Source organism: Zalophus californianus, chromosome 3 (assembly GCF_009762305.2).
Source record: "Zalophus californianus isolate mZalCal1 chromosome 3, mZalCal1.pri.v2, whole genome shotgun sequence".
NCBI classification, from domain to species: domain Eukaryota; kingdom Metazoa; phylum Chordata; class Mammalia; order Carnivora; family Otariidae; genus Zalophus; species Zalophus californianus.
Genome location: NC_045597.1, coordinates 52,036,382 through 52,062,496, shown reverse-complemented (window position 1 = coordinate 52,062,496; position 26,115 = coordinate 52,036,382). Strand labels below are relative to the sequence as shown.

Sequence of the window (26,115 nt, the reverse complement as noted above, 5' to 3'; positions counted from 1 at the left end):
GGGCCTATGTGAATAATCCAGGATGATCTCATCTGAACTCAGTTACAGCTGTTAACAACTCTTTTTCCAAATAATGTTCTAGTGGTTAGAACGTGAACGTATCTTTTTGGATGCCTCCATTCAGTCCACTAATTAGTGTGCATGCACACACAGTTGGTTCTCATTGTTCACAGTGGTTATGTTCTGTAAAGACTCAGCGAACACTGATTTAGCAAATACTGAACTATCATTTCCCCTAGGGGAAATATATGTGTGTGTACACACTCACGTATACATATGTTTATATACCTATATATATTTCTGTATCTATGTATCTCAGGTAGATTATAATCTTAAAAGTGACCTATCCAAATAAATAAATAAAATTTAAAAACCGAAAAACGTAACCCATCCTAGTTACTTAGAATAGATTCTCTTTTCTTTATTTTACAAAGAGAAAATGAGGTTCGTAAGTGTTTAGGTGACTTACCTGAGGCCACTTCACTATCAGATGCCAGAATTGGGGTTCACACCCGATCCAGCTGACCCAAGAGCCAGAGCTTCTTGTACTATACTGCTCTGCCCCCTCTTGTCTTCATTCTCTGGTCAGACTGAAAAAAGAAAGCAAACTGTCACCTTGTTGGATGTCAGCTGGGAATGTGCACCTTGGATTTTTTGCTGCCCTGCACCTGTTCGCTAGTGATTGTGAAAATGCCGCAATAATTGATTTTGGGGAACAAATAAAGTAGGTGAATTTGCAAATACAGAATCGGGGAATAATGTATACATTATACACACACACACACACACACACACACATTCATATATATAAAGAGAGTATATTTTCTATCCTGTGGCTTTGTGGGATGATGGATGATGAAACCTGAAAGATTGCATAACTCAATGATCTTATAGCATCAAAAAATAGCATCCATTGAAATAGGGAGTTTACGGTTCTTTCATTGGTAGAAGCTATTTCTTAGTCTAATGGCTATGACTTCGAACAAAACAGCACAGTTTATTTGAAAAATCTTGAAATAAATATAGTATTGAAGTATTTGTTGGGACGCCTGGGTGGCTCAGTCGGTTAAGCGTCTGCCTTCGGCTCAGGTCATGATCCCAGGGTCCTGGGATCGCATCCCACATTGCTCCCTGCTCAGTGGGGAGCCTGCTTCTCCCTCTGCCTGCCACTCCCCCTGCTTGTGCTCTCTCTCGCTCTCTCTCACAAATAAATTTTAAAAATCTTTTTTAAAAAAAAGTGTTTGTTGAATGTACAATTGACTTCCATTGTCCCTTTTGTTCTAGGTAGATGTGAAGGTGGACCCCAAGGATTTGCGAATAGATACATTTCGAGCCAAAGGAGCAGGAGGGCAGCATGTTAATACAACCGATAGCGCTGTCAGACTTGTCCACATCCCCACAGGTAATCAAGTCTGTTTGGTTTTGTACTTTGGACCTGTTTTTACGTCTTATGAAACTATTCAACATCGAGGGCGCCTGGGTGGCTCAGTCGGTTAAGCGTCTGCCTTCGGCTCAGGTCATGATCTCAGAGTCCTGGGATTGAGCCCCGCATCGGGCTCCCTGCTCAGCGGGAGGCCTGCTTCTCCCTCTCCCACTCCCCCTGCTTGTGTTCCCTCTCTTGCTGTGTCTCTCTCTGTCAAATAAATAAAATCTTAAAAAAAAAAAACACTATTCAACATTGAGAAGAAAATAGTTTTATGTTAGTGTCTCGTTTCTTGCACAAACCCTTTAAAAGGTGACACTGGAGTCGTGGGTCTGCGGTCCCCAATGTGTTCATATTCCACTTCTGTTTGGAAAAGGCACCTCTCTTAAAGGATGCAGACACTGAGTGGACCTATTCAGAGAAGCTGCCCAGGTATACTGGACAGCAGTGCAGTGAGCAACCAGAGGTTCCCCAGCCTAAAAACAAACACGAAAACAGTCCTGGAGATGCCCTTGCAATGGAGCTTCTGTCCTCTTACAGACTGACCACTAGATCCACTGTTCCATGTTGCATTAATGCTGTTATTTTGAATATTGGTAATTTTGGTATACTCTGAGGTAGTTTTGCAGCCCTTACTGTGATTTTAAATACTTCTATCATTCTTCAGATTTTATTTATTCTTTTAAATTTTATTTATTTATTTATTTGAGAGAGATAGAGAGAGCAAGAGCAAGGAGGAGAGGCAGAGGGAGAGAAAGAAGCAGACTCCCTGCTGAGCAGGGAGCCCGACATGGGGCTCGATCCCAGGACCCTGGGATCACGACCCAAGCTGAAGGCAGATGCTTAACCGACTGAGCCACCCAGGCGCCCCGATTTTTCAGATTTTAAACTAAATTTTAAGCTTTTAAAATTTCTTTCCCTTTTAAAATTATTTTTTATGCTATTAAATATTAAATGGTTTTAAAGGCCAGTGGGAAAGTCCTGTAACAAAAACCAGCAACTCCTTGCCCCTCTCTTTCCTCCCTCTCCCTCCTTCCCTGACCCTAAAGCCCTATTACCCACAGGCAGCCAGTTTAAACTCTTAGCTATTTTTTCTGGTAATTACCTCATATTGGGCAGATCGTGCTCTTCTGATCAATTAGTTATAAGATTACATACATACTGACTTCTTAATGTAGTAGATGAAGATTAGGCTCTCATAATATCCTTTTTCACCAAAAATGAGGTGATAATTTTTGTAACTTACCATAATTTACCTAAGAAATCCACAAATTTTTGGATACTTAGTGTGTTTTACCTCAACCTTGTATTGCGGGATACTGTTCTCTGTTATAAACTGTCCAGAATAGTAATAATGAGCTGAAGCTGAATTAAAAACTAAAATGAGAAAAAGTCAGGTAAAAGTGATAAAAATTCTGACAAAAATGAACCCAAATATTTTAAAACATAAACCCTTGTGCAGCCATAAATTACTGACTTTACAAAAAATGACCGATGCTTTTGTTGTCAAGCTTACCTTGTGCCAAATTAGTTTTTAGCCATATAGATCTAGTTCTTTGATTTAAAAGCCTTAGGACTTACCCTCAAACCTTTCCTTAGGCAATGCATTACAAGGCCTACTGACTTTTATGAATCCATGTTATTATGAGCAAGTGATTTCTTGAGTCAACTGTGTACTTTGAGGTTTACCGTGATTTCAGCATCTATTGCAAAGAAAACTCAACCTTTCTTCTAATCTGTCCATTCCACGACCCTTAGAATGGGAACTGTGTCCCTGCTAGACTTGAAAGTGAGAGCTATAGGTCATTCTTCCATTACCCTCTTGCACATGGATTCTGAAGACTCACATTTTTTTCTACCCACTGCTTCTATAGAACTCCATTTTTCAACCATTGGAAGAGTGGTACCACAGGGGTATGGTTAAATGTTTGTTCAGGGAAAAGTTACTTTTTTTTGTAAAATTTATCAAATCAAGATGAAGACATTAATATTTTGTGCTTTAAAGCAAGCTTTTTAGTTTCTTACGAGTTAGTGAAAGTGGGCCTCTGTAATTCTTACACTGTCTTACTTCATCATCATAGACTATGGATAATACCTAATTCTTCCAAATCAGATTTAATTTTTTACTTCATTTTGTACTTTTAAGATTACAGGATTTTTATTAAACCTATGATTAGGTATAATTTATTTCATCTAGTCTAAGAACTCATTAACTGAAAGACACATCACTATTTTGTTACTATGAAGAAATATAAAAAACACTACCAATTAAGCTATCATATGCCAGTGAGGGTAGGATGCCTCTCAAGTTCAGAGATGTTCATTTTTTTAAATGGGCTATTTAGAATAAAATATGTATATTTGTTTTCATTTATAATTGATAATCTTTTAAATAGTAAATGTAGTTATTTAGCAAATATATATTAAATACCCACTTGGCCCAGTTGCTTATCTGGAATTTTGGAATCTCCCATAGAGTATTGAAACAACACTGAGAAAAGTTTGTTTTTTTTTTAAAGCTCTTTTAGAGTTTTTTTAACAACCCTAGCATCTTATTTCAACAGCTCTTCTATTATTCAGATTACTTCCCTCTACCTTAATCCTCTATTCCTAAGGGAATACTTATGATTAAATACTCCTCTATAGAAAGTATATTAAAATATATGATTAAGTGATTCTCTTGGGAATTACTGAGCTGGTAAGTAAGAGTTTTAAGCTAAAAATTCTGACCTGAGCCACTGGATAGGAATAGTGCCAATGTATAAGCCAAGCTTACTGCCGGTCAGCTGAGAAGAGGAATTTGGAGGAAAGCTTATGAATGTCTAGCCATCTTGAAATGAGTATTTTCATATCCTTTTGGATGGTGAAAAAAGAATAGCAGATCCAAGACAGCTCCAGGCAAATGCCTGAAGATGAAAGCAAGTTGGTGCCCCAGCCCACGTGGCTGCAATAAAGCAGTCAAGAATAAATTAATGGGGCGCCTGGGTGGCTCAGCTATTAAGCATCTGCCTTCAGCTCAGGTCATGATCCCGGGGTCCTGGGATCGAGCCCCGCATCTGGCTCCCTGCTCAGTGGGAAGCCTGCTTCTCCCTCTCCCACTCCCCCTGCTTGTGTTCCTTCTCTCGCTGTGTCTCTGTCAAATAAATAAATAAAATCTTTAAAAAAAAAAGAATAAACTAATAGACTGATGAATCACAGATGTGTACTCCTGAAACAAATAATACATTATATATTAATAATTATATAAAAAACTATATAAAACAGCAATAATAATATCTTGGATGGTTAAAATAAAAAGATATCATTAAAACTAAAAAAAAGAATAAACTAATAGAGGTGAAACCCAGGTGTTCCTAACTAAAAGTATTAGGTGTAGACTAGCTTATTTAGACAGGGTGAAAACATAATTTGGAAAGTAGAATTTTGTTTTGGGACAGTAGAATTTTATAGGAATTTTTAAAATCTCCACCAAAATAGTTGCCACTATATCAGTTCAGCTGGCCTAAGCTAATAAGGTTTTTGGGTTTTGTGGTTCAGAAAGAAAAGTACTTTTCACCTGTAATGTACCTGAGAGCAGGACTGGACACAGACCTTTAGAGTGGTAGCTGCAAAGTTAAGAACAGCACAGCCTGAAGTTTCAAGGGTCCCTATGTCAGGTCTAGATTTGGGCTAGTAACTGGGCTACACAGTGGGCAAAACCCACCCAAATCCAGAGGTTGGCTAATGAAAACATGTATGGTTAGATGTGGGATTAGCTGAATTTAGAGCCAGGACAACTGAGAAACATTCACTCTAAACTCCTCCTTATAAAGAGTTGAGTTTCTTTTCATTGGTTTCTATACACAACAGCAATATATACAACATCTATATATTGACCCTTGAACAACATGGAAATTAGGGGTGCTGACCCCCCCAACCCTTGCAGTCAAAAATACACATAATAACTTTTGATTACGTCAAAACTTAACTACTAATAGCCTACCGTTGACCAGAAAGAAGCCTTGCTAGTATCATAAACAGTGATTAACATAGATTTTGTGCTGTATGTATTATATACTGCATTCTTTTTTTTAAAGATTTTTTAAAAATTTGATTTATTTGTTAGAGAGGCAGGCAGAGGGAGAAGTAGGCTCCCCGCTGAGCAAGGAGCCCGATGCGGGACTCAATCCCAGGACTCTGGCATCATGACCTGAGCCAAAGGCAGATGCTTAACTGACTGAGCCACCCAGGCGTCCCTATATACTACATTCTTATAATAAATTAAGCTAGAGAAAAGAAAATGTTATTAAGAAAATCAAAAGGAAGGAGGCACCTGTTATTATCACAATAACTGTACTCTTAATCCCCATCACCTACCTCCCCTCTGGTAACCACCATTTCATTCTGTATATTTAAGAGTCTGTTTTTGTTTTGTTTTGTTTTTTAAGATTTTATTTATTTATTTGACAGAGAGAGACACAGGGAGAGAGGGAACACAAGCAGGGCGAGTGGGAGAGGGAGAAGCAGGCTTCCCGCCGAGCAGGGGTGGGGCTCGATCCCAGGACCCCGGGATCATGACCTGAGCCGAAGGCAGACGCTTAACGACTGAGCCACCCAGGCGACCCAAGAGTCTGTTTTTTCATCTCCATTTTTCTTTGTGTGTTTGTTTTGTTTCTTAAATTCCACATATGAATGAAATCATTGGTATTTGTCTTTCTCTAGCTGACATTTCACTTACCACATATAAGTGGGCATACCCTCTACATTCCATGTTATTGCAAATGGCAAGATTTCATTCTTTTTTTAATTTTTTTTATGGCTGCGTAATGTGCCAGTACAGATATATTATATATATATAAATATATTTTTTCTTTTTCAAATTTTTATTTAAATTCTAGTTAAGATATAGTGTAATATTGGTTTCAGGAGTACAATTTAGTAATTCATCACTTACATATAACACCTAGTGCTCATCACAAGTGCCTTCCTTAATGCCCATCACACATTTAGCCCATCCCCCACCCACCTCCCCCCATCAACCTTCAGTTTGTTCTCTATCATTAAGAGTCTCTTATGCTTTGCATCCCTCTTTTTTTTTTCCCTTCCCGTATGTTCATCTCTTTTGTTTCTTAAATTCAACACAAGAGTGAAATCATCTGGTATTTGTCTTTCTCTGATTGACTTATTTTGCTTGGCATAGTACTCTAGCTCCATCCACGTTGTTGCAAATGGCAAGATTTCATTCTTTTTGATGGCTGCATAATATTCCAGTGTGTGTGTGTGTGTGTGTGTGTGTGTGTGTGTGTACACACCATATAGATATATATATATAGATAGATAGATATATATGTATATATATACACACCACATGTTTTTTATCCATTCATCTGTCGATGGACATCTGAGCTATTTCCATAGTTTGCCTATTGTGGACACTGCTGCTGTAAACATTGGGGTGCATGTACCCCTTTCACTGTATTTTTGTATCCTTTGGGTAAATACCTAGTAGTACAATTTCTGGGTCATAGGGTAGTTCTGTTTTTAACTTTTTTGAGGAACTTCCATACTGTTTTCCAGAGTGGCTGCACCAGCTTGCATTCCAACCAACAGTGTCAGAGGGTTTCCCTTTCTCCGCATCCCTGCCAACATTTGTTGTTTCCTCTGTTGTTAATTTTAGCCACTCTCACAGGCGTAAGATGGTATCTAATGGTTTTTATTTGTATTTCCCTGATGGTGAGTGATTTTTAGCATTTTCTCATGTATCTTTTCGCCATTTGGATGTCTTCTTTGGAAAAATATCTATTCATGTCTTCTGCCCATTTCTTAACTGGATTATTTGGTTTTTGGGTGTTGAGTTTGATAAGTTCTTTATAGATTTTGGGTACTAACCTTTTATCAGATAAGTTATTTGCAAATACCCTCTCCCATTCCATAGACTGCCTTTTAGTTCTGTTGACTATTTCCTTTGCTGTACAGAAGCTTTTTTATCTTGATGAAGTCCCAATAGTTCATATATGCTTTTGTTTCCCTTGCCTTTGGAGATGTGTCTAGTAAGAAGTTGCTATGGCTGAAGTCAAAGAGGATGCTGCCTGTGTTCTTCTCTAGGATTTTGATGGTTTTCTGTCTCACATTTAGGTCTTTCATCCATTTTGAGTTTATTTTTCTGTATGGTGTAAGAAAGTGATCCAGTTTCATTCTTCTCTATGTGGCTGTCCAGTTTTCACAACACCATTTGTTGAAGAGACTCTTTTTTCCATTGGATATTCTTTACTGCTTTGTTGAAGATTAGTTGATCATAGAGATGAGGGTCCATTTCTGGGTTTCCTGTTCTGTTCCATTGATCTATGTGTCTGTTTTTGTGCCAGTATCTTTTTTTTTTTCTTTCTTTCTTTCTAATAATACCCATCACCAGGCTGACCCATCCCCCCACCCCTCCTCTCTAGAACCCTCAGTTTGTTTCTCAGAGTCCATCGTCTCTCATGGTTCGTCTCCTTTGTGCCAGTATCTTAACTGTCTTCATGATGACAGCTTTGTAATAGAGCTTGAAGTCTAGAATCGTGAGGCCTCCAGCTTTGCTTTTCTTTTTCAGGATTGCCTTGGCTATTTGGGGTCTTTTCTGGTTCCATACAAATTTTAGGATTATTCTAGCTCTGTAAAAAAATGTTGGTGTTATTTTGATGGGGATTGCATTGAATGTGTAGATTGCTTTGGGTAATACAGACATTTTAACAATTTTTGTTCTTCCAATCCATGAGCATGGAATGTTTTTCCATTTCTTTGTGTCCTTTCATAAGTGTTCTATAGCTTTCAGAGTACAGATCTTTTACCTCTCTGGTTAGGTTTATTCCTAGGTATTTTTTTGGTGCAATTGTAAATTTATTTTTGATTTCTTTTGATTGATTTCTTTTGAAATCTTCCTTGATTTCTTTTTCTCCTGCTTCATTATTGGTGTATAGAAATGAAACAGCATTATTTTTTTTTTAGATTTTATTTATTTATTTGAGAGAGAGAGAGAGAATGAGAGATAGAGAGCACGAGAGGGAAGAGGGTCAGAGGGAGAAGCAGGCTCCCTGAAGTGGGACTCGACCCTGGGACTCCAGGATCATGACCTGAGCCAAAGGCAGTCACTTAACCAACTGAGCCACCCAGGCGCCCTCTGTGCATTATTGATTTTATATCCTGTGACTTTGCTGAATTTTCCTCTATCAGTTCTAGCAATTTTTGGGTAGAGTCTTTCAGGTTTTCTATATAAGAGTATAACATTGTCTGCAAATAGTGAAAGTTTAACTTCTTCCTTGCTATTTGGATACCTTTTATTTTTTTTGTTGTCTGACTGCTGAGGCTAAATAGTTCATATATGAACTGTTGGGACTTCCTCAAGTTCAGAGCTGAGGCTAATGGTGAGAGTGGACATCCCTGTCTTATTCCTGACCATAGCTGAAAACCTCAGTTTTTCCCCATCGAAGATGATACTAGCTGTGGGTCTTTCATATATGGCTTTTGGGTTATTGAGGTATGTTCCCTCTATACCTACTTTGTTGAGGGTTTTTATCAAGAATGGATGCTGTATTTTGTCAAATGCTTTTTTTCCTGCATCTATTGAGAGGATCATATTGTTCTTATCCTTTCTTTTATTAATGTGGTGTATCACCCTAATTGATTTGTGGAGATTGAACTACCCCTGAAGCCCAGGAATAAATCCCACTTGGTTGTGGAGAATAATCCTTTTGATGTACTATTGGAATCAATTTGCTAGTATCTTGTAGAGAATTTTTGCATCCATGTTCATCAGGTATATTGACCTGTAATTGTCCTTTTTAGTGGGGTCTTTGTCTGGTTTTGGGATCAAGTTGATGCTGGCCTCATAGAATGAGTTTGGAAGTTTTTCTTCCATTTCTATTTTTTGGAACACTTTCAGAAGAATAGGTATTAATTCTTTAAATGCCTGGTAGGATTCCCCTGGGAAAAAATCTGGCCCTGGACTCTTGTTTGTTGGGAGATTTTTTTTTTTTTAAGATTTTTATTTATTTGAGAGAGAGAGAGAGCATGAGTGGGAAGACGGGCAGAAGGAGAGGGAGAAGCAGGCTCCCTGCCAAGTAAGGAGCCCAACGTGGGGCTCGATCCCAGGACCCCAGGATCACAACCTGAGCTGAAGGCAGATACTTAACTGACTTAAGCCACCCAGGCGCCCCTTGTTGGGAGAGTTTTGATTACTGATTCAGTTTTGTTACTGGTTATAGGTCTGTTCAGATTTTCTGCTTCTTGTTTCAGTTTTGGTAGTTTGTATGTTTCTAGGAATTTTTCCATTTCTTCCAGATTGCCCAGTTCGTTGGCATATAATTTTTCATAATATTCTCTTGTAATTCTTTGTATTTCTGTGGTGTTGCTTGTGATCTCTCCTCTTTCATTCATGATTTTATTTATTTGGCTCCTTTCTCCTTTCGTCTAGGTGGGGGCTTATCAATTTTATTAATTCTTTCAAAGAACCAGCTCTTGGGGAGCCTGGGTGGCTCAGTCGTTAAGCATCTGCCTTCAGCTCAGGTCATGATCCCAGGGTCCTGGGATCGAGCCCTGCATCGGGCTCCCTGCTCCGCAGGAAGCCTGCTTCTCCCTTTCCCATTCCCCCTGCTTGTGTTCCCTCTCTCACTGTGTCTCTCTCTGTCTAAATAAATAAAAAATCTTAAAAAAAAAAACAAAACAAAGAACCAACTCTTGGTTTCGTTGATCTGTTCTACTGTTCTTTGTTTGTTTGTTTGCTTCAATATGGATTATTTCTGCTCTAAGTTTTATTATTTCCCTTCTTCTGCTAGCTTTAGGCTTTATTTGCTGTTCCTTTTGTAGCTCCTTTAGGTGTAATGTTAGGTTGTGTATTTGAAACTTTTCTTGCTTCTTGAGATAGGCCTGTATTGCAATATACTTCCCTCTTAGGACCACCTTTGCTGTATCCCAAAGGTTTTGGACTGTCATGTTCATGTTTTCATGTTGATTTGCTTCCATGTGTTTTTTTAATGTGTTCTTTAATTTCCTAGTTAACCCATTCATGTAAGAGTTTCTTTAATCTACATGTATTTGTGGTCTGTCCAAATTTTTTCTTGTGGTTGACTTCAAGTTTCATAGCATTGTGGTCAGAAACTATGCATGGTGTGTCTTAGTCTCTTTGTACTTGTTGAGGACTGATTTGTGACCCAGTATGTGGTCTATCCTGGAGAATGTTCCATGTACACTCAAAAAGAATGTGTATTCTGCTGCTTTAGGATGGAATGTTCTGAAAATACTGTTAAGTCCATCTGGTCCAGTGTGTCATTCAAAGCCCTTGTTTCCTTGTTGATCTTCTGCCTAGATGATCTGTCCATTGCTGTGAGTGGGGTGTTAAAGTACTATTATTGTATTATTGTTAGTGAGTTTCTTTATGTTATTCACTGATTTTTATTTGGGTACTTGCAAGTTGGGAGCATAAATATTTACAATTGTTAGATTTTCTTGTTGGATAGACCCCTTTATTGATATAAGTGCCCTCCTTCAGCTCTTGTTACAGTCTTTGGTTTAAACTTTAGTTTGTACTCTGGCTTTCTTTTGATGTCCGTTAGCATGATAGATGGTTCTCCATTCCCTCACTTTCAATCTGCAGGTGTCTTTAGGTCTAAAATGAGTTCCTTCTCTCTCTCGCTCTTTCTCTCAAACGAGTAAATAAAATAATTTTTTTTTAAAAAGGGTGCCTGGGTGGCTTAGTTGGTTAAGCATCTGCCTTCAGCTCAGGTCATTATCCCAGGGTCCTGGGATGAGTCCCACATTGGGTTCCCTGCTCAGCGGGGAGTCTGCTTCTCCTCTCCCTCTGCCCCTCCTCCCTGCTTGTGGTCTCTCTTGCACTTGCTCTCTCTTTCTCAAATAAAATAAAATCTTTAAAAAATATATAAATAAATAAATTAAATGAGTCTCTTATAGGCAGCATATAGATGGGTCTTATTTTTTTTATCCATTCTAATACCCCGTGTCTTTTGATTGGAGCATTTAGTCCATTTATATTCAGAGTGATTATTGATGCATATGAATTTAGTGCCCATTGTGTTACCTGTAAAGTTGGTGTTTCTGGTGATGTTCTGTCTTCCTTTCTAGTCTTTGTTGCTTTTGGTCTTCTTTTTTCCCACTCAAAGAATCACCTTTAATATTTCTTGCAGGGCTGGCTTAGTGGTCACAAACTCCTTTAGTTTTTGCTTGTCTTGGAAACTCTTTATCTCTCCTTCTATTCTGAATGACAGCCTTGCTGGATAAAGTATTCTTGGCTGCATATTTTTCCCATTTAGCACATTGAATATATCATGCCAGTCCTTTCCGGCCTGCCAGGTTTCTCTGGATAGATCTGCTGGGAACCTAAAATGTCTTCCCTTGTAGGTTGAGGACATTTTTCCCTTGCTGCTTTCAGGATTCTTTCCTTGTCTGTGTATTTTGTGCATTTGACTGTGATATGTCTTGGTGATGGCCAGCTTTTGTTGAATTCAATAGGAGTTTTCTGTGCTGCTTGGATTTTGCTGTTTCCTTCCCCACATTAGGGAAGTTTTCAGCTATAATTTGCTCAAATAAACCTGCCCCTTTTTCTCTTTCTTCTTCTCTGGGACTCCTATGTTATGAATGTTATGCTATGAAGAGTCACTGATTTCCCTAAGTCTACATTCATTATCCAATACTTTATTTTCGCTCTTCTTTTCAGCTTCATTATTTTCCATAATTTTATCTTCTACATCTATATCCTGTGCTCATCCATCCTTGTTATTACATCTAGTCAGTTTTCCATCTTGATTATGGCATTTTTTTACTTTGGCCTGACTAGTTTTTTAGTTCTTTTTTCTCTGCAGTAAGGGATTCTGTAGTACCTTCTATGATTTTCTCAATCCCTGCTAGTGTCCTTATAATTGTTGTTTTAAATTCTCATTCAGGCATCTTACTTCTGTTTGAGTAAATCCCGGCTGTTACTTCTTCTTGTTCTTTCTGTTGGGGTGAATTCTTCCGTTTTGTCATTTTGTCTAGGTCACTGTTTTTTTGTGATTGTTAGGAAAGCCTGTTATATTCCTGCTCCTGAGAGTAATGGCTATATTGAGAAGAGGTGCCCCCCCCCCCCAAAAGAGGTCCTATACTGTCTTGGGCCTAGAGATTCAGGAGGTGTTTCAGAGTGTGCACTCTGCTGTTGTGTTTTGTGTGCTCCTTCCCTCAGGTCAGTCCTCTGCAGTTTCTCCTTGCCTGCAGTGAGGGGTGTTTGGACGTTGTCCAGTGTGTGGCAAGTTTTATCTAGCTGTGTTTTGGCCTGCTTGTTATAAGAAGCTAGATCCAGGGGCACCTGGGTGGCTCAGTCGGTTAAGCGTCTGCCTTTGGCTCAGGTCATGATCCCAGGTCCTGGGATCGGGCCCCATGTCGGGCTCCCTGCTCAGCGGGGAGCCTGTTTCTTGCTGTCCCTCACTCTCTCCCCCTGCTTGTGCTCTCTCTGTCAAATAAATAAAATCTTAAAAAAAAAAAAAGGTAGATCCTATTTCTCCTAGAGCTGAAGTTTTGCAGCACTATGTGATCTGTAGACTTGGTGCCTGTAAGGGATCTGTGCTGGTCTGGGATGGGGCCTGCTGTGCTACAGGCCCATTTGCCCTAGTGAAGATGTACCTCCAGGGTTTGGTGGGGCAGGACCTTGGTGAGCTTGGTGAGCTTGGTGTAAGTGGCTTCAGCCTCCACTGGGTGGCACTGTGTTGCTCTCTGAAGTCCATCAGTGCTGATGGGCAAGGGAGAAAATGGCCTTGCCCTGCTCGCTCTCCTGGAGCAGGGAGTTCACGCCAGCACTCTTCAGAAGTCCTCACAGATGAGCAAACCATCACCCTCTGGTGTCCCCAGCTTCCGTCAGATCCCTGCCGTCACCCTGTTTGTATCTGAGCTGTCTGCATACTAGGCAGCACAATACTCCTGTGTTTTATCTCAGGCACATGGCTGTGTTTCAGAACTCCAAATTTTAGGGATCCACATGGCACAGACCCACGCTGATCCTCTCGGGGAAGGTCTCGCCACGCTGGCTGCTTCTGGTTTGTCCCAGAAAAGCAGTTGCACAACCACACGACGGTTTCTGGTAAAGCGCAGCTAAAAGCCAGCACCGAGGTTTGTTGCCCTCAGCCGGTGTCTCTGTTCCTATGTAGGGAACAGGGATGCACATCGGCGCCACTACTTCTTCTGTCCCCAGAAAGGCCATGCCACCGCTCCCAGATGCACTCCAAAAAGGGGACCAGGGGAATCCTTAGACCACACCACCCACTTCCAAGTCTCCACCCTCCTTTCCCACCAGAGCAGCACTAAGCCTGCCAGGCACAACCCCATCGATGGCACGAGCTTCTAAAACTTAAGACTTCGGGCTTTGCTGCTTATAAAAACTAGCAGTAGTCAGCCCCTCTCCTTTTCCCAGTCACTGGTTTTGGGGAATAGGTTTTTGTTTTGTTTTTGTGCACTCCCCTGCCTGCTGCTTTTCTCTCTCTCTCTCTCTCCCTCTCTCCCCCTTCTCTCCCCCTCCCACTCCTCTCCCCATGATCAGGGCTCCCTCCCTTCCGCAGCACCCCCAGCTTTTCTGCCCCCCAAATCAACTCTCCACAGCTCCTACCTTCCATGAGATGGCTGTTTTTCTACCTGTAGATGTGCAGTTTGTGCTCTCAGTCCTCAGATCAATTTCTTGGGTGTTCTTGGGTGTTCAGAATGATTTGATATTTATGAAGCTGTGATCAAGGAATTAGGCAAGCTTAGGGTCCCCCTACTCCTCCGCCATCTTAACTCAACTCCTAAATATATACATTTATAAATATATCTATACACATACACACTCCGCATATCTTCTTTATCCATTCATCTATTTTTTTTTAAGATTTTATTTATTTACTAGAGAGAGAGTGAGAGAAAGCGAGGCAGACTCCCCGCTGAGCTGGGAGCCTGATGCCCCCGGGATCATGCCTGAGTCGAAGGCAGCTGCTTCACCGACTGAGCCCCCCCAGGCGGCCCTATCCATTCATCTGTTGATGGACACTAGGGTTGTATCAAGTCATTTTTAAAACATCAGTTCTGTGCGAATTTGGGTGGAAAGCTGAGTGCTCCTTGACTAAAACAGAGAATGGAGCAGCACTGCGTGTGGTGGGACTCTGTTGGGCTGTCTGTCCGAAATAGTTGGGAGGGAGAGGCAGAGCTGTGGGTGTGAAAGTATGTGTGACCATTTGCAGATGCTACTGCTTCCAGTCTTCTCATCTGAAATATCCCCTTCAGATCTCAGAATCGAAATAGCCATCTACTGCTTTTATTAGCATGATTCAGGTATAGTTTCTAAAGTATGCTAAGTCTGAATTGTGTTTAATCCTTTGTGATCTTTTCCTGATTATCCTTTCCCCCTTTCAAATGTTCCTGAGGTCTGTCTTTTTTTTTCCAGTTTTGTTGATATATCATTGAGATCTCAGTTCTATCTTAATTTGGCTTCTGGAGGCTACAGTTTACCTCTGATCCTTGTTATTTTTCAGGGCTTGTGGTAGAATGCCAACAAGAACGATCACAGATTAAAAATAAAGAAATAGCTTTGCGTGTGTTGAGAGCTAGACTCTACCAGCAGATTATTGAGAAAGACAGGTGTCAGCAACAAAGTACTAGAAAACTGCAGGTAAGATTTATATAGTATAATAATACTTCTGTGGGGCCCTGGCTGGTTCAGTCAGAAGAGCATGTGACTCTTGATCTCAGGGTCATGAGTTTGAGTCCCATGTTGGGTGTAGAGATTGCTTAAAATAAAAAATAATAATAATACCTTTGCACAAAAGTCATCATTTTATGTAGAAAATGTAGCATTTGTTCTTGATCAAATGGGAATATCTTATAGGGAAAAAGGCTTATTTGTAAATAAGCAATAATTTCATGCACATGGACTAACTGATTATGGCTAAATTTGGATGTGCCAGTTTGCAAATGAATAGATGAGATATGCGTAAACTCAGAATTATTTCCCAGTTGTTTCCCTCCAGTGTTTGTATCATGACTGTTTTGAGAGGAGATTAGGTTAAAATAAAATAATTCTCTGGAAATTAAGGGATTTGCAGATTTTTTATTTAAAAAACCTATGCTTTTTTATTAAAACTCTGGGGTCAAAAGTAAATGGCACTGCCAAAAACTGGTAATGATGATTGTTACTGATGGGATGTGGGGGCAGGGGGTAGAAGAGAGATTTATTTCCACTATATATACCTTCTGTACTTCCTGAATTTTGTACTATATAAATGTCTAGTATTATTTATTCAAATATGTAGATAAATGCTAAGCAAAATGAATAAATGTCATTGTTTTAAGTAAACAAATTATAGGATTTTAAGTCCTAAGAAATGTAAAGTTGGTCTTTGAGAGAGGTTGGAAGAGAAAGTAGAATTACTATGCTTTTGTGTTATTTGCAGAGGGGTATGCTACACTAAATTTGGAAAACTTTGTGGCCTTTTAGGTTAATGAATTATATAAACTTAACCATTAATTATTCATTTTGCCTAGATGTCCTGATATTCTGACACTTTTGCCCTTCTAGCTCTCCTTACCCACATTCTAACTTCCAAGTAGTAAAAGTGACAGGATTAATGGAATCTTAATACTCTGTGGTAATCCTACATTGTTGTCCAGCATCAGTATATACATTTGCAGATAGGAATGCTCATTAACAAACCATTGCTTCTTGGCACATAAGTGATGACATAAACACTAAGAACTCAGTGACATTTGAATTAATAAGACTTTGGGATTTGGGGCGCCTGGGTGGCTCGGTCGGTTAAGTGTCTGCCTTCAGCTCAGGTCATGATCTCAGGCTCCTGGCATTGAGCCCCATGTCGGGCTCCTTGCTCGGCAGGGAGTCGGCTTCTCCCTCTTCCTCTGTGCTCTCTCTCTCAAATACATAAATAAATAAAAATCTTAAAAAAAAAAAAAAAGACATTGGGATTTACTTGCTGTTTGGCATTTTAGTACCAGATGTTTCACATAGTAATTTTTAAAGTAAGTAATTCAAGATTGGCCTGGTGCAAATGTGTGTGTGTGTGTGTGTGTGTGTGTGTGTGTGTGTGTGTGTGTGTCCTCTTCAGAAATTTCTGGTTTCAAGCGCCAGAAAAGACCTCCATGCCTCCCAATTAACTTGTCCATCTGTGTGAAACTTTTTAGTAGGTATTTCTAATGCTTAGAGAAGTTTTTGCTTCAACTAATACATATAGTAGCTTTTATAAGGAAGGCATTATGCCAGGTTCTCAACCCTGGGTCCATTTATCTCCTAAAGAGCTTTGTATATGCCTCAGGCCCCAGCCCCCAGGAGTCTGACATAATTGATTTGGGTGGGAGCCTGGGCATTAATATGGTGCTTTGGGATAGTAGTTTCCATACCTGGCTGGTTGCAGAAGGGATGGCTTGAGGAATGTTCTAAAAATCCATGATCCCTGATTTGGTATATCCGAGATTAGACTTTAAAATCTTTAATTTTAAAACATTCTCCTGATGGTCAGCCATATTTAATTTAGTTTCATATCATTTGCCTGAGAGGTTAAGAAAATAAGTTACAGAAATGTCTTTTTAGTCTTAAAAAGTGAAAGTGAGGGACGTCTGGGTGTCTCAGTCGTTTATGCATATGCCTTCGTCTCAGGTCATGATCCCAGGGTTCTGGGATCGAGTCCTACATCAGGCTCCCTGCTCAGCAAGAGCCTGCTTCTCCCTCTCCCGCTGCCCCTCCTCCCTCTCACGCTGTCTCACTCTCTCTAGTAAATAAATAAAATCTTTTAAAAAAACTGAAACTGTTATAATAGAAAAGTCATTTATAAGTATGTTTTCCATTGTAGCAAAGGTAATTATAAAGTTAAAATATGAATTACCTTTTTGTTATGGCACAGGTGGGAACAAGAGCCCAGTCAGAGAGAATTCGGACATATAATTTCACCCAGGATAGAGTCACTGACCACAGGATAGCATATGAAGTTCGTGATATTAAGGTAATGTAACTTAATATGCTTTATGTACCTTTGCTTTTCAAAGAAAGTATACTCAAATTTTAGAGAGTTATATCTAAAATATTACCAAGTAATTTAAAATCATTAAGCCTGTTTAAGGTAGTATCCCCAAATAGGCAAACATTCATATTAGTTTCTTGGTAAGAAATGGGGTCTTAGTGCCAGTTTGAAACAGTTCTCTTTGAAGTCCAAATTCTTTGCTGTGCAATCACAGTTTATTAAGGTATATTCAATATACATATATACACTGTATCAGATTCCTGTTGCTGTGTAACAAATTACCACAAACCTCTTGGCTTAAAATAATATTTGTTATCTTATGGTTACAGTAGGTTAGAAATCTGGGCGCAGCAGAGCTGGGTTCTCTTCCCTCAGGTCCTAAAGACCTAAAGCAACCACAAGTTGCTTGCTAAGTGGCATTTCCGTATACCCTCTCCCACTTTGAATCTGGCAGGAATGGCTCAAGCCTTTTTAAGGGCTCACCTGTTTAGGTCAGGCCCACCCTGGTAATATTCCCTTTGAATGACTCAACATCAACTGAATAATATTACTGGAGTGATATTCTGTCATATTCACAGCTTCTGCCTCCCCGTAAGGGAGGGAATTCTGCAAGGTGTGTACACCAGGGGGCGTCTTAGAGTTCTGCCTACCACGATAAATTATTCATGAGATTCAGGAGTTATAATTATGCTGTTGGGTAAAGACCCTGTCAGCATGGTTTGAACATTAACCTAACTAAATCCCATTTGGCCAGACCATTGGCATTAATACATTAATGATGAAGCACAAGAAAATTCCCCTTTTGTTTCCCCTGAAGGGGAAAATGAATTGGTTCTCATAAAGGACTATGTACAAAAGGCAAGAGGTAGAAGGTTTTGATTTTTTTCCTTGATGTCATGAGATACCTAGGGCTTCTTTCACTTGATTCTGTCCCATTCTATACTCAAAATTAAAGTCCTAATTTTACAAGGGAAATGTCTGTGTTTTTAAAATATTTAGAAATTTCTGTGTATCTTATGTCACTTCCCCTGTCTTCCTAGCAATTTAAGACTGTCTCGAATAGGAACATAATAGCCTTGACAAAAAGGAGAAGATATTTGCTAACTTCCCCTTCCTCAGGAAACACACAATAATAACCAGACATGTTTGGCCATATTGTTCTGATTACACCATATTCTTTCAGTTGTTTTTCTGGTAGTGGTGATGGTTTTCCCTGAGGCGGCTGCATTCTTATGACCAGTAATATTTTTTAGAATAGCCCTTAGGTCCTGAGTTAGTATTCAGTGTTGAAACAGAGGTAGGTTAAGTGGCTTTTATAGTTATAAAATATCTGGCTTTGGCCTGAATGCTAACATGTTATTATTAACTAAACTAACATGCCAGATTCAGAAATAATTAGGGAAATTATACTTGTGTGCTCTCATAATGACTAACCAGCCCATTGGAAAGAAAAAAAAGCATCCCATATTAGTGAAAGGATAAAGTTTGGAAATGTGATGAAAAAAATGTAGTAAAACATTAAAATCTGTATGAAGGACAGTAAAGAGACTAGTAGGAGTGAGTAACTTGGGAAGAGAATAGTTGTAGATGAGGCAGGAAGAGTGATATGGGCCTTAACCCCGGGACAATGGCCACAGGACAGAATGGAAGGAGTGGAGAGGGAAGAAAGTGGATGTCTGCAGGACCCAGCTCAGCTAAGCTCAGCTTTGCGCCTTTATTTTAGAGGCTGGCCCTCTCCCTACTCCCTACCGTCTCCCTACTCTCCCTACTCCATTTCTAGTTCCTAGCTGCTCTGTTCTTACAGGATCATGGTCCTGACCCAAGACAATAATTGGTTTGTTTGGGGAAGAAATCCGAACAAGCCCCCACCAATGAGTTCCTTCCTAGCATTTTTAAACTGGACAAAGAGGGCCATTCTCTTGGATAAAACTGAAATATGTAAAATGTATAAGAGGTTAGAAGCCACATTTCCAAACCATGAGGGGAAGGCAATGTTCAGTAAGAGATGAAGCTGATATTGAAAGGAGCAAAAATAGAATTGGATGGAAAGAATCTGGATGATACTAATCCCCGCATTCATCTGTTCCTGCGGCCAGCTTCACTCTCAGGGCAGTGGCAGTAGCCTTTCCGTTCCTATCCTTGGGTTCTGTGAGATCACCTCGTATTCTTAGTATGAGTTCTCCCGTAGGTAATTGTATTTTTATTTTTATCCATCTAGATCATACACACAGACTACCCTGTAATACACTGTTTTACGTTTTTATTCTGCTTCTTAAAGTCCTTGTGCAAATTCCTTCACATCAGCCCATCTCCTGCCCTGTATCCCTCTTGCACGGGAAATTTCCCCTTGCCCTTTATACTTTGTTTCTGTGCCTTTCTTCACCCTCATTCTTTTGACTGAAATGCTCTGCTTGTCTCTCTTTGGAGAAATAACTGTTCTGTTTATAAGATCTAATGCAAACTTGTTCTTCCTTCCTAAACTCTTCCCTGATACTACCTTCTTCTGAAAATTAACCTTACAGCCCTCACTTGCTTCTTTTTAAATTTCTTTCACTGATGGTGGTGCCTAGCTCTGTCACTAGATTATGAGCTTCTGAAGATTAGGAATCCCAATCTTTCAACTTTGGTCTTTGTGTCTCTAGCACTCTGATTAATCCAATCAAACTCTAAATGTGATGTGATTATCAGTTAAGGGTGATAATCCTTTTAACATAATTTCCAAATGATGAAATCACCTTGGCAATACCATGATAATTTGAACTCTGGGCCTGCTGATTTTATAAACAATTCCGCATATTATGCTCAAAATGATATAAATTTTAATTTCAAAACTTCATCATAGGGCTTTTGCATTACTTTTAAATTTTGATTGGTTTTAATATATGCTGGTGTTTTGTGGAATACAAAGATACTAAGGCATTTTTTTCTGCTCCAGTTTAACTTAAAAGATGAACATATTTACTTAACCTAAAATTCAACGTTAAGGGGGCACCTGGGTGGCTCAGTCGGTTAAGCCTCTGCCTTTGACTCAGGTCATGGTCTTGGTTGGGGTCCTGGGATCCAGCCCCAAGCCAGGCTTCTTGCTCAGCGGGGAGTCTGCTTCTCCCTCTGCTGCTCCCCCTGCTTGTTCTCTCTCTCTGTCAAATGAATAAATAAAATCTTTAAAAAAAATTCAACTTTAAGATCATTCAAGAAAGACCAAACCCAAGTTTAGTTCACGCCAGGACACCTGGGTGGCACAGTCAGTTGGGCTCCTGGCTCTTGGTTTCGGCTTGGGTCATGATCTTAGGGTCCTGGGATCGAGCCCAGCACAGAGTCTGCTCAAGACTTTTTGTCCCTCTCGGTGTGCCCCTCCTCCCTGCTCTCTCTTTCTCTCTCTCTAAGGTAAATAAAATCTCAATCATGCTGACATCAAAACTTTAAAAATGTTCTGTGTTCCAGATGTTGACATAGAAATATTTCCATTAGGCCAATGTCTAGATTTTGAACATTTCTAAAATATGAGACTGTGCTAATTCACTGTGCCCAACAACTCTATTACACAGAACTCCTATAACACAGGAAGAAAACACAGGTACTAAAAGTTATTTTAGTGACTTATAGAGAAGAACTGTAGGGAAGACTACAGGGAAGTCTAACAACACTTTTCACCCAAAGGACTTATTTTGGGGTAACCATAAGAGCATTTATTATTCTGAACTTTTTATTTGGAAATTTTCAAGTATATATTGAGACTGGTGCAGTATACACCCTCTACCTAGATGCCGCAGTTGTTAACATTTGCCTTCTCTTCCTTTTCTGCCGCCTTCGGTGTTGATGAACCATTTGAAAGCAAGTTGCAGACCTCAAAACGCTTGTCCTGTAAATATTTTGGCATAAATCTTTTTTTTTTTTTTTTTGGTCACACAGAGCTTCTAGATTTTAAAACCGCCATATTTCCAATTTAAGAAGACCCAGAACTAGCATAACCCCCTTTTGGATGAAATAAAATCTAAATTTGAAGGTTGGCGTGAGAAGTGTGAGCGCAGGAATGGCCCTGGGGACGTCCAGAGGATTTGGCAAGCAGAGATTGGCAGGGAGTGGCAGGTGTGCGGGTTCAAGTGGCAGCAAGCTGCCTGGGGTGTGAAGATTGAGGCATTTCAGGCTTTTTTACCCTGGGGAAATAATGTGTTACGAATGACAAGGGTGGAATTTTCAGGACTAGAGTAAAAAAGCCTTATCTTTTCTCGGGAACAAAAGAAAGGATTCAGCAAACATATCCTCCCAAAGATGGTTTGAGATCCTAGAACCCTGTTGTCAGGAACATCAAGCAAAGGAATTTAAAAAGAGATTCAGATCTCCTTTGTGTTGTTGTCTCCAGAGTTGTTGGAAAGATCCAACTCCCAGAAGCTTGATTTTTAAACAAAATGCTAATGTAAACAATTAAAAGAAAGAGTAGAATTCCATTTACTCTTTTGGATTCACTTTATAAGAGGCCAATATAACCGGGGATCCTCCCAAGTTAGCAGATTGTTCATTATATTAGAGAACCACCTTAGTAATCCATTGTTGGTATTAAATAGTGACTCTAAAGAAGCAAAGTAAATACACATTTAATTCTTTGCTTTGTTTCTCCTTTATTTCTAGTAATCAGGTTTTTATAATAACTCTTTTACCAGGAATTTTTATGTGGGGAGAAGTGTCTGGATCAGCTAATTCAGAGACTGCTTCATTCAGCAGATGAAGAAGCCATTACTGAATTTTTGGATGAAAACCTTAAATCAGCAAAATAAATGCAGATTTATTATTATTATATAAATGAAATGGACCTATCTCAAGAAGCAAGCTATTCATAAAGTACAGCTAAAATGACACAGTATGTACAAATATATTTTTTAATGAATAAGTCACATTTCTTGACCTGAGCTTATAAAGTACAATCCAACTCTTCAAGCAGAAAACAAGCATGCGTTGAAGAGAAATAAAGTATTGAGAATTGACTATGTGATACAAGTTTATAAACTGTAAACCCATTTCAAGAAAAAGTATTGTTAATCATGTTAAAATTAGGTTTTAAACTGCTACTTTTAAATAAAAAATAAATAAAGATTGTGAAGACTGGGAGTCAATAACAGTGAGCATGTCCAGGATACAGGTTGTAGAGCTCTTTGAGACTGGAACAAATTCTATACAGTATAAACTACAAGCCAGTATTTAAAGTGAACTGTCTGCTTGGCTTTTATTTCTCATTTTTCTTTGGCCTAATATGAGCATCAACAGATGAGGTGTAACATGAGTAATTCTCTATGCTTGGTTTTGTGCAGTGATATACATAGGACCCAGTCCTTACCTTACAGAGTTTCCAGTTGAATGACAGAGTCAAAATAGAAACCACGAACTGTAATACCATGTGACGTGGTGTATTTAGTACTTGTTCTCAGGAAGTTTCTTAAGTAAAAAAGAAAGGGGTTATTATTTTAGACATTCCTCAGAAGGAAATATGTGCCCAGGAAAGACTAGCTAAAATAGAGTTTTAAGACCAATGGAATTAGGAGGTAAACAGAGAAGTGAAATTATTTTTCCCCAGTTTTTTATTTTGAAAATCTTCAAGCACATAGAAAAAGTTTTTAAAATAATTTTTAAGAAATAGTGCAGTGAACAACTAGGTATTTACCCAAAGGATACAAAAATACAGATTCAAAAGGGTACATGCACCCCAGTGTTTATAGCAACATTATCAACAATAGCCGAACTATGGAAAGAGATCAAAGAATAGAGAAAGAAAATGTGGTAATATATATAATGGAATATTACTCAGCCATCAAAAAATGAAATCCTGCCATTTGCAAAGATGTGGATGGAGATAGAGTATTATGCTAAGCAAAATAAATCAATCAGAGAAAGACAAATACCATATGATCTCACTCATATGTGAAATTTAAGAAACAAAACAGATGAACATACGGGGGTGGGAAGAGAGAGGGAAACAAACCATAAGAGACTCTTAATGATAGAGAACATTCTGAGGGTTGATGGAGGGAGGGGAAGGTGGGTGAGTGATGGGTTAGATGGGCTATGGGCATTAAGGAGGGCATTTGTTATGATAAGCACTGGGTGTTATATGTAAGTGATGAATCACTGAATTCTACTCCTGAAACCAATATCTCACTGTATGTTAACTAACTAGAATTTAAATAAAAATTTGAAAAGAAAAAAAAATGAAATAGAGCCAAACCAAAAAAAAAAAAAAAAAAAAAAAAGGAAAGAAATAGTGCAAATGAACAGTATATATTACCCTTTTGCTACGGTTGTCTTTTGCTCTCTCCATACACATGCACATATGTGTGGTGGTTATTGGACCATTTAAGTCAGTTGCAGATGTTGTAACTCCACACCAAAATATCTCAGCGTGTCCTAAGAATAGGGACATTCTCCTACAAATCAAAACTCCATTATTACATTTAATTGTAAAATAATAATTATATAATATGATCTAATATCTATCACATATTAAAATTTCTTCAGTTATCCCTAAAATGTCTTTTTAGCTGTTTTTGTTTGTTAGTTTTGTGCAATCCAGGATCCAACCAAGATTCATATACTGTATTTGGTTGTATGTCTTTAGTGTTTGGATTAATCCCCCAGCCTTTTTTTCTACATAACGTTGACCTTTTGAAGAGATTTTTTATAGAATGACCTACATCCACATTTGTCTGGCTGCTTCCTCAAGGTATTGGTAACTTTTATTCATCCGTTCAATGTACTATAAAGTAATATTAAATCTAAAAATTAATTAAATTCAGTTAACACATTTGGCAAGACTACTTCCTAGGTAATGTGAAATTCATAGTGTATTGTATCAGGAAGTTCCACTATTAGTGATGCTGAGTTTGGAAACTGTCAGATTGCTCCATTATAATGGTACATGTTCTTTGTAATAATTAGTATGTAATCTATGGGGTAATACTTTGGCATTAGATGAACATTTGATTCCTCGTTAGTGCTAGACAGCTTCTCAGATGACCCCAGTGATCTCATCCCTGGCATTCATGTGCCTGTGTAATCTCCTCCCCTTGAACAGGAGCTGGATTTCTTGACTATCTTCTAACAAATAGAATGTGATAGGAGGGGTAGGATTGTCACTTCCAATATTAGGTTATAAAAAGACCTGACTCTGGCTCTGCCTCTCTTTCTGGCCACTTACACTGTTGCTGGGTGGACTGGGGAAGCTCTTGGTCTTGTCACAAGAAAGAATTCAAGGGCAGACCAGACACAATGGTTGAGCAGTGCAAGTAGGAAAGTTTATTAAAGTGAGTACAATCTCAAGATGTGAGAGCAGGTGAGCTCAAAGGAAGCTGGTGGAGTATTTATTACCTGAGGAGGGGATTTTGGGGGGAGCAGGTTTTCATGCCTTTTCTCCATTACTCGGTCAGGGTTTCTGGCCTTCGTCTTGGGGCCCGGCTGGTTTGATCCAGCTTCTTGTGGCTTTATTTTTGGAATGCTGCCTGGTTTCTAATTCTCCCCCCATCCCTGGGACATAGCCTTGACTCCCACTCTGCTGGCCTGCAGGCATCCTGTTAAAACCTAACTTCCTACTCTAACAACACTGTTGGAAGCAAGATGATGTGAGCAGCTCTGTGGAATAGCCCACATTGTGTGACAAAACTGGGACCCTTGTCCTGACAGCTCTCCAGGAATTAAAGTCGGCCAACTAGCACATGTATGAGCTTGGAAACAGATCATTCAGCCCTAGTGGTGTCTTGAAATGACAGTGGTTCTGGACAACAGCTTAACTTTAATTTCGCAAGAGAGCCCTTGAGGGTGCCTGGGTGGCTCAGTCGTTAAGCGTCTGCCTTCGGCTCAGGTCATGATCCCAGGGTCCTGGGATTGAGCCCCGCATCGGGCTCCCTGCTCCGTGGGAAGGCTGCTTCTCCCTCTCCCACTCCCCCTGCTTGTGTCTCGCTGTCTCTCTCTGTCAAATAAATAAATAAAATCTTTAAAAAAAAAAAAGAGAGAGAGCCCTTGAGCCAGAGGCACACCACTAAGCTGCTCTAGGACCTGACTCTAAGAAATTGAGTAAATTAATGGTTTTTGCTGCAAATTTGGGGGTAATTTGTTATACCAAATTGTATGTAATGAATATACCTAGTGGCCTTTCATCTCATTGATTTTAACGTCAGTTAATGATTCCTGCTTTGCCCTGTTCCACTGGAGTTAAAAAATGGTGATGTTCTTGTTCTTTCTACGTTAATAGCTGGCATTCTTTAAAGAAAGCTTTCCTTTGTTTTTCCTCTCACTTTCTCTAAGTTGAGAGATAATTTAATCCTATTTGGATCAATATCATTATTATTTCCCCAGGGGTAAACATTGCCCTCTAAAATAATTGATGTCTCTGGAGAATCTGATTTAATTTGAAATAACATTCAATTAAATAGGGAGTTTCAGGGTAAACATTAGAAACTGATTTTTATTGTCGGGTAGTTTACATAACAGAAACATCCTGGGGCGACTGGCTGGCACAGTCAGAAGAACATGAGACTCTTGATCTAGGGGTCATGAGTTTGAGCCCCACATTGGGCATAGAGATTACTTAAAAAAAAATAAACTTAAAAACATTTTTTTAAAAGAAACATTTATCCAAGGAAATGTAAATTAAAATACTGCATGAATCAAGGCAAAATGAAGATAGTCTAATTTGCTATACGAGTCAAATGTGAGATC

At 39.2% G+C, this 26,115-nt stretch overlaps 1 protein-coding gene across 6 annotated transcripts in view; it reads left to right on the top strand.

The window, feature by feature from the left end:
* MTRF1 (mitochondrial translation release factor 1) overlaps positions 1 to 23,076 on the top strand; it is a 67,351-nt gene extending 44,275 nt beyond the window's left edge. For 5 of the 6 annotated variants that reach the window (XM_027588874.2, XM_027588875.2, XM_027588877.2 and 2 more), the window contains 4 exons: positions 1,285 to 1,402; positions 14,920 to 15,056; positions 17,299 to 17,397; positions 22,074 to 23,076. In XM_027588874.2, the coding sequence (XP_027444675.1) occupies positions 1,285 to 1,402; positions 14,920 to 15,056; positions 17,299 to 17,397; positions 22,074 to 22,187 (468 nt within the window). In that variant the 3' untranslated portion in view covers positions 22,188 to 23,076. The remainder of the gene's footprint in view (positions 1 to 1,284; positions 1,403 to 14,919; positions 15,057 to 17,298; positions 17,398 to 22,073) is intronic. The other variant, XR_003519043.2, reaches the window with a different exon arrangement.
* Positions 23,077 to 26,115: the final 3,039 nt, after the last annotated feature.